This window comes from Choristoneura fumiferana, chromosome 23 (assembly GCF_025370935.1).
Source record: "Choristoneura fumiferana chromosome 23, NRCan_CFum_1, whole genome shotgun sequence".
NCBI classification, from domain to species: Eukaryota; Metazoa; Arthropoda; class Insecta; order Lepidoptera; family Tortricidae; genus Choristoneura; species Choristoneura fumiferana.
In genome coordinates this window covers 5,043,887-5,058,165 of record NC_133494.1, presented here as the reverse complement: position 1 = coordinate 5,058,165, position 14,279 = coordinate 5,043,887, and the positions used below count along the sequence as shown (strand labels likewise).

The 14,279-nt window shown below is 38.1% G+C and overlaps 1 protein-coding gene across 3 annotated transcripts in view; it reads right to left on the bottom strand.

Moving 5' to 3' along the window:
• LOC141441363 (beta-1,4-N-acetylgalactosaminyltransferase bre-4-like) overlaps positions 1 to 14,279 on the bottom strand; it is a 317,885-nt gene that overhangs the window by 10,088 nt on the left and 293,518 nt on the right. For 2 of the 3 annotated variants that reach the window (XM_074106086.1, XM_074106085.1), the window contains exon 2: positions 3,577 to 3,679. Coding sequence is in view for 1 of the 3 variants with exons in the window: in XM_074106085.1 (XP_073962186.1) it covers positions 3,577 to 3,679 (103 nt within the window). In the remaining 2 variants the exon portion in view is untranslated. Of the gene's footprint in view, positions 1 to 1,741; positions 2,532 to 3,576; positions 3,680 to 14,279 lie in introns of those variants that run through there. The other variant, XM_074106087.1, reaches the window with a different exon arrangement.

The window sequence follows — 14,279 nt, the reverse complement described above, 5'->3', positions numbered from 1 at the left end:
GGGGGGATGCTACCGGTTTCGGCTTGGATGTCTTCGAAGGTCCGAACTGTGACGTCACTTATTGTAATAGCCAACTCAATTGGCTAACTAAGGTATTTTAAATCAAACTCTACAGGAAACTGTTAAATATTACAAAATAACTGCAGGGTAGGTACACACTACACACCTTCAACACAAAAATTAAATTAACGATTGTGACTCGCAGATTTATGATCAAGGATCGTACATACACTGGGTAGCAGAGCTCGGAAAATGTGAGGTGTTTTGAGCAAGTTAACAACAGCACATGGACACACCCTGTCATTTAATGCTAGTTGTTTCAAGATCTTTCTCTACTTATAAATGGATATTAAACGCACGAAGAAATGCATTGAAAATAAACGATATACATACAAAGAAAAATATAGTATACATATAGAAAAACCGCAGGTCATTTATTAGAATTGCGAGTATACAGAAACTTTAGAATAAAGGCCATAGTCGGGTTTCCGTAGTAAGTCGGCCATATTGCTGATTTTTGACAGAAAGTACCGCCTGGAAAATTTTGATATTTAGGCAAGTAGTAGGCCAATATATGGTCTATTCTGAGTATTTCTGAGAAAAAAATCTAGAGATATCACTACTTCACAACCACATAAAAAAAGTTTTTTTTTTATTTCGTCTTTTTTTTTCTTTTTTTATACAATAACTACCTAGTATTCGTTTTTTGGGTGGCGATGCCAATCTATATAAAGAACATCATTTCAAAATTCGAAGCAAATCGCTTGAATACATCCCGAAAAAAAAAAAAAAAAAAATCCTTAAAAAAAATCATAAGTCAAAAACTGTGTGAAACTGTGAATGTTCATACTCAGCATAAATATTCTTCACTATGCCTTTATAGGTTTAGGCTGTACTAACTTTTATTTTCAGGGTGTATCCATATTAACATCTACACATGATAGTTGAAATAGAAATAGCTCACCCTTTCCGAGCTCTGCTTGGTCACTGAAGGTGAACGCCCTAGTTTGAAAAGCACTGGAACTCGAGGTATTTGGTATTTCATAGTTGTGCAAACGTACTGGCGAGTTCACGAGCCAAGTTACACAAGGACTCCTTGTTGCTCGCCGAACAGGAAATTACCGCTTCCCTTGAACTTAACGTAAGTTTCTTGTATAACTAATCTTGTTTGTAGTTACGTATTTGCATATGACAAGATTTTGTGAACCGTAGAACACACATACATAACTACTGTTGATACAATGCAAGCTTTAACGTTCAGAAGTTAAATTCCGAACTAACTAGAACTACCTACGTGTCGTAAATAATGTCGAATACTTAATTGATGAACTACCCTAATTTACCTTTCTTCTCCGCTAAAACAAACCACCGCGATTCGATGTATTAATGGAGAACGAAGGCAAATTAGTGTAGTTCATTGGTATATGGACTTCCGCAAAGTAACACCTGTATCAGTCAAATGTCTAGTATTGATCAAGGAAGTCTTGTGGAGCAGTTCTTGTGAAAAGGTTGTACGGCGGGAAAAGCTACGGCCCATAGTAATGAATGAGCCGTTGTTAGTACGGAGTAAGAAGAAGAAGAAAGTTTAATATACCGGACCGACGTCATCGCGAGAATTGCGGGCAACCAGTGGAAGCAGTTGGCAAGTTGTCGTTCATTGTGGCGTTCTAAGGAAGAGGCCTTTGTTCAATACTAGACGTCGTCTAACTGATGATTATTAGTAAATACAGATAATACTTACATGTGACTTTGCCTACACGTATGACCCTCAGTTTGCCGCTCACGTCCCTACCGGTTAATCCAGCGAAATGACCACGGAGGCATTTTAGAACTCAGCAAAAACCATGGGTTCTTATCGGGTATTATGGAAACGATCAATTTACTCATTTAATGGTAATTACTTTGATAACAACCTTAACTATATTGCATTTGGTGAAATGCACTGGCAGACTGTTAACTACATTTATACATGGTATTTGCCCGGTTATATGAAATAAAAATAAGATTTCCAAAATAATAAATAACAATAAATCCGAATGACATAGATGTAGAGAGTTGCCAAATTATTGTCAATTTTATTATACAAAGAGTTCAAACTCTAAAATTAAAGTGTAGTAAAAAGTAACCAATTTCCGAAGTCGCCACTTGCAAGTCGTGTTATATGATTATCGGCCCTATTGCTAACACAACGGGCGCTAATAAAAGTGTCAACTACTCGTAGTTTAATTAAATAATAGAGGCAACCTACGAAAGGGCGACATATACCTTACTATTTCTAACTAATTGTTACTAAGATAGGATAGAGTAAATCCACGGGAGTAAATCAAACTCATATTAAACAGTGTTAAATACTTCAACCATCCTTTTATTCTCCAGTCTAAACCTTAGTGAGAAAAGTCTCAATCAAGAGGACGTAGCGTTTATCGGTAAGTGAAGGGCTCAGGCCTGAAATGTCTGTTTTCCTAAAATGTACAATTCTCAAAACGTCTGCGTTTTCACAATGTTAGCATTCATGCAATGTTAGCATATGTTGGGATTTTGTCAGCTTTCTCAAAATGTCTGCTATTTATAAAATGTGTACAATCTCAGGAAGTCGTCTATTCATAATGTTTACATTCCTATAATATTAGCATTACCATAATTTCTGCTTTCCCGTTATGTTTACTTTTTTAAATAGGCTGTCCATAATGTCTGCTTTATTTTCAAATCAATGTTCTAAATGTAAAAGGTTTAATTGCTTGCATACTTACTCTTTGATAACATAAATATCTATACCTAATATAAAATTACTGGCATTCAAGATAACATTAATGACGTTTAGTGACTGGCATACACGTGAAGGGTAAATTTTATTAGGTAATGGTAATAAATTTTTTTTTTTCATATTATTGTGATGATTATTATTTTGGGAATAAGACTTTTCTGGAATGCCAACGTTATAAAGGCGGATATTTTGAGGTTGCAGACATTTTGAGAATAAGCACTTTCTGAAAAGCGAACATTATACAAAAACTGTCATTCTTGGAGACAGGCAATTTTAAAAGGCATTAAGCAAAAGACGTGTTGACATTCAGAAAAGCAGACATTTTGCGAAAAATACATTTTAGGAAAACGGATATGTCAGGCCAGAGCCAGTAAAGACACTCAAATAGCAAAGTACACCAACTATAATACTTTTCGGGTAGGATGGGTACGGTGACACTTGCGTTTTTTCCATTCCACGCCATGAACGTTTCAGGCCAATAGTTTATAAAAAAATATACTTGAATCCCGAAAGAACAAAAAAAATAATTATCTCTATAGCTTAAAAGATTTCGTAATAAGAAACAAAAATCACTTAAAAATATATTATTATGTTTTAAAACTAAAAAGATAAATTTTAATCTCGTCAACTTTCATCGCGTCTAACGGAACTCTATTTCAATAGAGCTTGACTTTGCTTATCGACGGAATCGATTCGGTCGTTCTGGCCGGCCGGCGAGTGTGTGATGGTAAACCCGGTTTGTTCTGTTCTTACAGAATCTGACCAGAATTAGCCATAGACTAATTGTTATTCATTACTAAAGCTGTTACTACCTTCAGCAGAGAGTTGAGTAAAGAGGGAGCACGGTGGAAGTGGCCCATCCTCTTCAATTAAGGTTTTCGCCTCGGACGAACATTCTTCTTTGCATAGTATTGTCTGGAACAAGAAAAAGATAAATTAATCCTAATGACAATTTACAAGTTTCTAGTACCAAAAGGCAAGTCATCTGGTAACAACATAGGCTCCAATTTTGAATAAATAAATATCACCAATTGACCTAGTCCCATACTATTATTTATTATGGATATTAGGCAACTAGGCTAAGTTTTGTCTATACGCTACACTAAAAAGGAAATGAAATAGAACGTTTTACAAAATTTACACACCCGCGGAGAACTAGGCAAGGGAGGTGTCGCCTCGCAAATCATAACTAACAAACAATAAAAGGACTTCATAAACACCAAATTTCTGCCTCCCCCATCATGTTTTAACTTATTTATCTCCGTTATTTACGTTGTCATAACAGAAAACCTGCAGTTAATCTCGACTTCTAACTGTCTCATTAATTTTTTATGACCCTGACGACCCATTTTATTCATGTTTTCGCGTTTAGACACGGTCCAGCTGTTCTTAAGGGTAATCTGATATGGAGGTGCTTTTGAGCGTTAATAATACGGTATTTGACATCTCCTGATTTTGCCATATCTTAATATTATTATGAAAATATAGATACCTATACAGATAGTGTTTAGCGAAGAGAAAATTTAAATCAGTTGAAAATTGGATTACAACTGATTTTTTGAAAAATCTATATACCTGTCTCTTTCTCACACGCTTTTCTCTATGCAGCAAGTATGGCGGTACTGGCGTGTGACGTCACATGCCAGTATGTCTTTCTCTGTCTAATCTTGAATTTCAAACCTTTATAACTTTGTTATTTGTAAAGGTAGATTAAAAATTGTTTTTCTATTCGATAACAGGCATTGTGTAGTTTTAATTTATAAAACATATACAAAATAGTCAAATACCACCACATAATACCAAGTCAAATAATACCATGCCCATGGAGACCCACTTTGCTCGTTTGCCATCCAGTCGTATAAAAAAAAAAAAATGGACACCTGCAACATGAAGCGTGACTAATAGGCTTGATTTTTAAAGATCCCTAAGTTGTACAGCTCCGGGAATGCTGTCCCAGGAAGCTGGTTCCATATTTTTGCCGTGCGTAAGAAAAGTTTCGCTTAAAGCGATAAATATATTTTGTATTTTTAGGGTTCCGGAGCCAAAATGGCAAAAACGGAACCCTTATAGTTTCGCCATGTCTGTCTGTCTGTCCGTCCGTCCGTCCGCGGCTTTGCTCAAGGACTATCAATGCTAGAAAGCTGTAATTTTGAACGGATATATATGTAAACTATGCCGACAAAATGGTACAATAAAAAAAATTAAAAAAATTTTTTAGGGTACCTCCCATAGACGTAAAGTGGGGGTGATTTGTTTTTTCTCATCCAACCCTGTAGTGTGGGGTATCGTTGGATAGGTCTTTTAAAACCATTAGGGGGTTGCTGAGAGGATTTTTCGATTCAGTGATTTTTTTGCGAAATATTCATCTTCAAAGTGCAAATTTTCATTAAAATCGAGCGTCCCCCCCCCCCTCTAAAATCTAAACCGGTGGGTCGAAAAATTTGAAAAAATTCAGGATGGTAGTAAGTATATCAAACTTTCAAGGAAAACTATAACGGCTAAGTTTGCTTGAGAATTATTAGTTTTAATAGTAAATAGCAGCCTAAGGTATAAAATATACCTAAACTTGGAATATTCCGTACAAAATACGAAATCCTTAGAAAACGATTACTTAATTGTTTCGCAATGGCTACGGAACCCTATTTCGGGCGTGTCCGACACGCTCTTGGCCGGTTTTTTCTATAACGGCCATCAGTTTTTCGACGTTACACTTTGCTACATTATTGTCGCGTTTCCACCAATAATGTGCGAGGATGTGTTGCGAGTTGCGAAGAATGTGTTTTTCATTAACCAATAGAAACGCTTCATTTACCTCGCCTCGCACAGCACATCTCTGGTGGAACCAGGTAAATGAAGCGTCCTCAACAAAAACACATTCTCGCACGTCTCTGGTGCAAACGGAGCTTATAGGGTGATGGCACCAGTCATGGACAAGAACCAATAATGGTTTATATTCCGTTAACCCAAATTTTAAGACACGGACCCTATTTTTTTTAAACATTAATGTTCTTAACTACAATCATAGCAGAATGAGAGAATACATGTTCATTGGGATTAAAGGAATAGTTTCAATTTCATATGCAAACATAACTATTATTTATGTTACATTACGTTACATAATGAATAATGAAGCAGATGGTTAGCAAGTACTGAACAAAAGGCCGATCGATAAAAGGTATTATATGTATGAGTGTCGGAGAAAAATCTGTGGAAAAGGGTTGCCCGATGCCCCTCCAGAAAGGGTGGGCCTTTAATGTATTAAATAAATAAAAGAGTGTATTTTCCTTATTTCTCAATGTTTTTTCAAGCTTTGTAAAAATGTGTGTGGATTAGTCGGGATGAATCGATTAAGTATGCTAGGAACTAAGGTCCGACCGAGATCAACAAATCTCGGCCAAAAATCGGGCCGAGATCTCGGTCTCGGTCTCGGCCCAAAACAGCCGAGATTTCGGTCGCGACCGAGACTCCGCGACGGCTCTGAATTTAAATATTGGCGCGCGGCTTACAACTTAAAATAAATCTGCATAATTTGAAAAAATTCAGGATGGTAACGGTAGAGTCATTCACGATGACGCGTGCCGTGGTTCTTATTACAATATCTAATTTTGTCAAAATCGTGGATGGCACTAGTATAGTAAGGATATCAAATTAACAGGAAAAATATAACGGCTAAGATTGAGAATTATTAGTAGTTTAAGAGTAAATAGCAGCCTAAGGTATAAAATATACCTAAATTTGGAAGATTCTGTACAGAAGTAAATTCATAGAAATATATATATTACTTGATTTTTCGAAATGGCTACGGAACTCTATCTTGAACGTGTCCGACACGCTCTTGTCCGGTTTTTTTTAGATAATAAAATGATAATATAGAAAAAAGCACTTATTTTTTGTGTCTCGGTCTCGGTCTCGGCCGAGAATATATTTTTTTCTCGGTCTCGGTCTCGGTCTCGGCCGAGATTAAAAAGCAGTCTCGGTCGGACCTTACTAGGAACTCACACACACAACGAACTTATACGCACACAAGCTATTCGTCGTACACTATTCGGAAATAAAGTTAAAACAATTATAATTTGGTCACGCGCGACCTTATGATAGCTACGTCTGTACAACAAATGTATGTTCATGCAGCCCCTCCACCTTCACGCTGTAATAACACGCACAAACCACACAATGTGTACTTTGAGGATGAGCTCTGCAGATGATAGTTGGGTTTATGTGTGTTTTACAGCGTGTAAGTTAGAGGAGCTTCATGAACACACATTTGTTTCATAGACGTAGCTATGATTAGGCCGTGGGTGATCAAAGTAACTGTTTATAGTTAATTGGACCTGCGCAAAGTAACGCCTGATTCAGTATATATAGCCTGATATGTATTACTAAAGCCGTGGTGGCCTAATGGTTTGACCTATCGCCTCTCAAACAGAGGGTCGTGGGTTCAAACCCCGGCTCGCACCTCTGAGTTTTTCGAAATTCATGTGCGGAATTACATTTGAAATTTACCACGAGCTTTGCGGTGAAGGAAAACATCGTAAGGAAACCTGCACAAACCTGCGAAGCGATTCAATGGTGCGTGTGAAGTTCCCAATCCGCACTGGGCCCGCGTGGGAACTATGGCCCAAGCCCTCTTGCTCTGAGAGGAGGCCTGTGCCCAGCAGTGGGACGTATATAGGCTGGGATGATGTATTACTAACACGGTGCTATGAGGAGAGGCTCTCATTTGTTGTATCACGTGACGGGAAGTAAGGTGTGCCTAAGGTGTGCCTATCAAGAGGGCAACGCAACACGTGCGGCAATGCGTCAGTGTTTTGACCACAGAAATCTAAATAAATAGTCAATAGAAGTCGCATAATCGTGACGGGACTGAGTTCTGTTTGAATTGATATTTGCATATAAGTATATCATATTACAGCAATGATGATTAAATTCGCATTTAAATAACAATTGTACCTACAGCCGCTATTAATGAAAGCAACAGTATATGGGCTGTATGTCAAATGTAATTATTTTATTGAGCACTCCTGTTACCCGCACGCAACTTAAAAAGTCGCCTAATAATCAGGGATACTGTAAATCTATGAATTAAAACTACCAAGAGACAGATATAATTATTTAATTCAATTATACGGGCCAGTCGTATGATAATACGAGAATGACCCCGAGGTCTAATGCGTTGGTTCACAGTTGGCTTTCCATTCGATTTCTCCTTGACAAGGAAACACGGATTAGTTCGAGCTTTTGCAAACCGCGTTTTTTGAACGGTTTGTCGATGTGCGTTTTAGTAACGCGCGCTAACATCACGTTTTTCTTTCCATAGAGCAGCGATACAATTTGCGTGCGTATCGCGTATCAATAAAAAAGTGCGTCAACGGCGCGTTTAAAATACGCGGTGTGCAAAGGATCTTACGGCCTAGCTAGCTGACGCGGTTAGCACGGAGTGGACGCCTATTGAGAAATAGTATGAGCAGAGGCGTCTTTACCTATAGTGCAGGGTGTGCGTTGCACACAGGCGGCAGCGGTGTTAGGGGCGCCGGCCGCGGCACTTTGTACCTATTGCATTTTGACCGCGCGCTTCCTAGATGGCGCTAAAGTAATAATTGCACACGGGCGCTACATGGGCTAAAGACGCTACTGCCCGCGGCGCGTGCGACGGATTTTACCTGCGGGGCTATTACGAAATTTTAAAATCGAAGTTCGTGTCATTCCGTCCCTCTCTTAATATGAGAATGAGAGGGATTCGATTTTCGAATTTCGGAGTAGGCCCTCTGTGCCCGCACCCGCAGGCGTGCGCCCGCTCCGCTAGCCTAGATACTTAGGCCCTTAATGGACTCTACTACTATTCATATTACTATTCATAGAATTGTGTAGCTTTATATCAGTGAAAAAATGTTTAGAGTTAATTTAGATAGAGAGATTTATCCCTATGGCTACAATTAACAAGTTTAACATACACCTGCAATTTGTACAATGCACAGGTTTCCTTATAAAAAGCCAGATGCGTAATTCGTAGCGCATAAAATTGAATATTCCGCCTTAAAATGGCTGCCATGTTTCCTAAAGGCTTTATTAAAATATTTGTATCGATATCTCGGGGTTCGTTCCCACCCTGGCAACTTTTAATTAAATTAGACGAAGGTAGATTGTTTCATTAAAATCTTTTCAACTTAATACCGAACGCTAATTTATTTGTTTCATCTTTGCTTTTAACGAGTTATTAAAGAACAACATAGATAATCGTATAAAGTTTAAACAAATGGCAATACCAGACATGCGCAAGTCGAAATTGCAAGAAGAAAATACTGTAACCTGTTGATATCATGTTTTTTATAGATTTTTGTATATACCCCTTGAGACCCTTACTGTGCCTTACCGCCTTTCGTTTGCTATGTTCACAAAACATTTTAATATTTCCTGTAATCTACAAGAAAAAAAAATTTGGTGTAATTTAAAAAAAACTACTGGTTTCGGATATAGATAAAGCGGGGTGAGGTTTTCGTCTATTTTCAATAAATTTGAATTACAATGCAATACAAATATTTAGGTACGTATGTACTTTTTATTGAACACTAAAAAGTTGTAAAATGAATGAGTTTACAAAAACGACAAAACGCTGAGTAAACAATAGACGGTCTTATTGTTTAAAAGCATCTCGGAAAAGGAAACTAAATATTAAAAAAAAACTACATCTTGAATCACCCGCAACAAAAACTTTCGTTTGACGCGTCACTGGTCACGCGTCAAGTGTGTCCCCCAAATCCAAAATTAATTGGTTTACGTAACACGTTCGTGTACCTATGGGTCAAATAAATTCATAAGTGTACTGAACTTAAACAGTTCAGCAGATTTGGGGAAAATTTAGTGTTATAGACGGACCAACAGACACACGAGTAATCCTTTCTACGGGTTCTATCTTTCACGTCTAACGTAAGGAACCCTAAAAATGTCTCATGTTTTTGTCTCCGTGGAATATCACAATAACGAATCATTTCATCCTAAGATATCGTTTTAAAAAATATTATTAGGACAAGTTTTTGTGTCAAGACATTTATTATGAAAAGGTTGCCCAGTGGATCACGTTACAGGCCCAATCTGGCCCATCCCGTTTTTGTTTCCTTTAGTGCAGTGTTTTTCGCGCATGCCACTTAAGGGGCTGCGACCCCCTTAAGTGGCATACGACCCCCTTAAGTGGCATATCTTTAAAATACTCTCACCGCTATTGTGTATGATTATTCAATCTTTGTGTTATCAACGTAAGATAATTAAATTAACTGTAAGTGGACGTAAGCACTAAGCCCAAATATTTTTCAAACCACCCCGGGGCCAGGAAAAGTTTGAAAAACACTGCTTTAGTGGATTTCAAAACAATACCTTTTTTGTTTTAGGGGGGCAAAAGAGAGTCAAACTTTCTACTACAGTGGGGTTGAGGTCTACATGCCTCTAGACTTCTGACCGGAGTCGTCATCAACTGGGCCTCTTACGGGTCCCTTACAAATCGGCATTACGCCATTCAAATTCCGCCTCTACTGGGCGTTCACAATGGGCATCCTTACAGCCCTAAAAACCGACATCGCGGCGACCTGTCACCGTGGGCTATACCATTATCAGCTCCTCCGGGACCACAATGAGTAGATTTAACGTAGCTCTACCCTTTACTACTACCTTCCTGTGTAGAAACGGACTCCCCGATTTGCGATCGCAACGAACGTATATAAGCTAGCAGCTTGCAAAACTTTGATAGTGCGATCTAGAACACGCATGTAATACATGTAAAAAAACTAACATAGTAATACAAAATTAAAATGAAAACCCCTTACCAAGCCTATTCATCGTTGTTTACTAGATAAAAGTAGAATAATACGCTTCTAAACTAGGATTTTCCGAAGCAAGCGAAACAGAGATATACACGCTTCGGGTCGTGTGACGGAAATAGCAATAGAATTGATACGGCGGCCGGCGACGGTTGCGCCATCTATTAGCAAATATACGCAACACTATTGCTGATAATAATAAGTGGTCAACTTACGCATGTGGTTTAATTGAATCTAGAACCGTATCTAAATAACAATAATGACGTCATGATACTATTATCTGGTCTTAAAGTTGACAATACATTGCTGTACTCATATTATAAGTTGCTAGTAATTGCTATTACAATTAATATTCTGTCATTTTAACATGATTTACTGTCACATTTTTACAATACAATATAATACAAAGACTCTTTATTGTACACCACAATAATAAGCGATACAGAAAACAGGTACAGGGAGAAAAAAAAAGGTAAGCTATTTTTATTTTATATTTGTTATTCATTACCTTACTGGTAGGAAAAGGTTTCTATTTAGTACTTATACTATTATTGTATCAATCATTATACCATAAGAAAATATCTGTCTTTATGTAATACACTACGTACATTTCGCTCGTGGTTTGGTTTCGGACTGCCATTCACCCTATCCTATGGGAATTTGGATAGATAGATAGATAGATAGATAGATAAAACGTTTATTTGTTACTGCAAACACACACAATCAAAATTACATAAATAAGAAAAAAAAAATTTGGCATTTGGGATTTTTTATGCAAAACTAGCTGTTGCCCGAGGCTTCGCCTGGTTTCTGTTTTTTTTTTGTCTAACACAATCCTTGTCCTGACAATAAAGAACAGAACAAAAAAAAACTATTTTTGATGTCGTCGTTCGGAAGTTACGCGTGTACAGTAAAACAAAACTAAATCCACTGTTGGAACTTTTGTGCTACTAATGTCATGTTGACATCCCATACTTTTGTGAAGGAAATCATAGTGAAATTGATTATTAAAAGGTTCCACCTTTGTACCTGAAGCAGTTTGTTCGACTGTACATTTCGGCGATGCACTTTTTGTTTACATAGATTTAAATTATAGGTTAATGGATTTGGGCTCAGTGTTGATGAGCCAGTCAGTCAGGGCTTTTATATTTTATCCCTCAACCTGGCAACGAGGGTTTTATTGGGGGTTTTGTTAATTAGAGGATAACATCCATTCCATACACTGCAAGGTAAAATCTAATCTAATGTAATCTTATACACAGTATAACATACATTGCCAGGGCTATCGCGTATGAATTCGCCGCTAGAGGCGCTAGTGTAGCGTGAGGTCTTCGAAATGTCGAATCTCATATGCATCTCTCATTTGTTTTCACGCCCGTAATAACAGACTTTGAAAGCCACATTTAAAAACCTCACGCAACAGTGGCGCCATCAAGAAAGACAAAAAACGATAGCCTCATTGGTGTCAATTGCCTCATGATATCCATTTATTTATATATTAGTATTCGTTTATCGCTGTCACACATTGTGAATGTGAAAAAGCGACTCTACCGTGTACATATAACCACAAGTAGAGTATATTCCTCCACATAACAGAGTATCATGTAGACGTAGAGCACTAGATCCGTTTCTAAGAAATTTAGCAGAAACGTTATGCCTAAGAGATGATTAAAATCTTGAGAAGCTATGACTGTTGTGAGCTTGCTTAAAAGAAACACGTTTTTATTTTATTAGTATTTCATCATCATCATCATCAGTCGGACGGAAGATGTCCACTGCTGAACAAAGGCCTCCCCCTTAGAACGCCACAATGAACGACAACTCGCCTTGCATCCATGGGTTACCCGCATCTCTCACGATGTCGTCAGACCATCAAGTGGATATTGGGTACTCCCGCTAGATTATTATTTATTTTTAATTTAATTTAATATTACATAAGCCGTGGTGGCCTCATGGTTTGACCTATGGCCTCTTAGCAGAGGGTCGCGGGTTCAAGCCCGGCGCACCTTGAGTTTTTCGGAATTCAAGTGTGAAATTGCATTTGAAATTTACCACGAGCTTGGCACGATGAAGGAAAACATCGTGGGGAAACCAACACATACCTGCGGAGTAATTCAATGGTGTGTTAAGTTCCCAGTCCGCACTGGGCCCACGTGGGAACTACAGCCCAAACTCTTTTATTCTGAGAGGAGGCCTGTGCCCAGCAGTGGGACATTATATAGGCTGAGATGATGAATTTAATATTGACAAATACTTATTCAAAAGCATGTTTTTATGCATTATTTAGCATTAACTTAACCACCTCCGCCCCCGCCTCCGTTAACCTCCGCTTCCGTGAAGGCCAAGCTCTGCCCTTCCGCAGCCGCCTCCGCAAAAACAGCCTATCTTATAGCCTAGTGCAAATACCGCTAATTCGTAAAACTCAAAACCAGTTATTTGGTTCCCTTGAACTACTAAAAACGAGTTGTTTTGTAGTAGCCCGAGTACGGTTCTATACTGACGGGGTTATTATTATTGTAATTTTTAAGCTTCGGGATGATTTGGACATGTATGTACACAAAGGGCTGGCCTGACAACGTCAGAACGGGAGATTTAGAGGTATAAACTATTAACAAAAAAGCTTTTATTGAACTTGCAACGTTAAACAAAATTCTAGTGGCCCGGCCAGGATCATCTCCGCAGAACGGAACTCTTCAACGTTTAGGCCACGTACGCAGTATGCGCGCGCGGTTTTCGCGTCGTCTCTTTCTAAAGCGATATGTACTTTGCCTTAGTGACATAGATTTAAAACGTGGTACGGATATACCTATAGCTTGGATGACAATGCAACTACACTATCTTTTTACTATGTTGTCTAATGTTTGTCCCATTTTCTTAAATTTTAAAGTATTTTTTTGTTGCGCTGAAATTCCGCAAATAAATTTATTCCTATCTTAGCAAGTACAGCCAACAAAAATTGCAATAATAAAAAGATTGTATTAAAAAATATATTTTTTTAACAAATACTTATGTTCTCTAAGCTGCGTCTTTTTAGGATGACTGATCTGTAGGTACCTATGCCGCGTGAAATTTGCACCTTTCGGGATAAAAAGAAGCCTTCGCATTCCAAGCAAAAGGCAATCAATAGCGTATCAATCAACACAAAATGCGTGGAGTCTAAATTAAAATGATACATTATTTTAAATTTACCGCTGGAGGGACGAAATCCTGAAAGGCCTTTTGGATCTCGTTGTCGAAGGCTGGCAAGAGCTGGCTCAAGATCGTAAAGCGTGGCGTAATCTGGTGTTGGAGGCCAAGACCCACTTTGGGTTACTGCGCCCTGATAGTAAGTAAGTAAGTTACGCTGCTGATCTGAGAGTGTGCTATGCTACTTAGGAAAAATTTAGTAGTAGCTCCAGAGTATACTCCCTACGTAATTACATACAATTCATACAAAGAAGTAAACACACATGAACAAATGTCCGAGGCCAAACCAAATGGGTAGCAAAGAAGAGTACCTACTCGTAACCAAGCAAAACAACCGTGTAAAAAAAATTGGAATACCATTATTAGTAACTACCCATTAAGTATACTATATTTATTAGAATTAGCAATTTTGCAGTGCACAGGCGACCTTGTGATAAAGACAGTACCTACCTACGTTGCATTGTTGTATGTACGAGGTATGCAAAGAATTGTGGGTTAACTTTGTTACTTTACGGAATTTA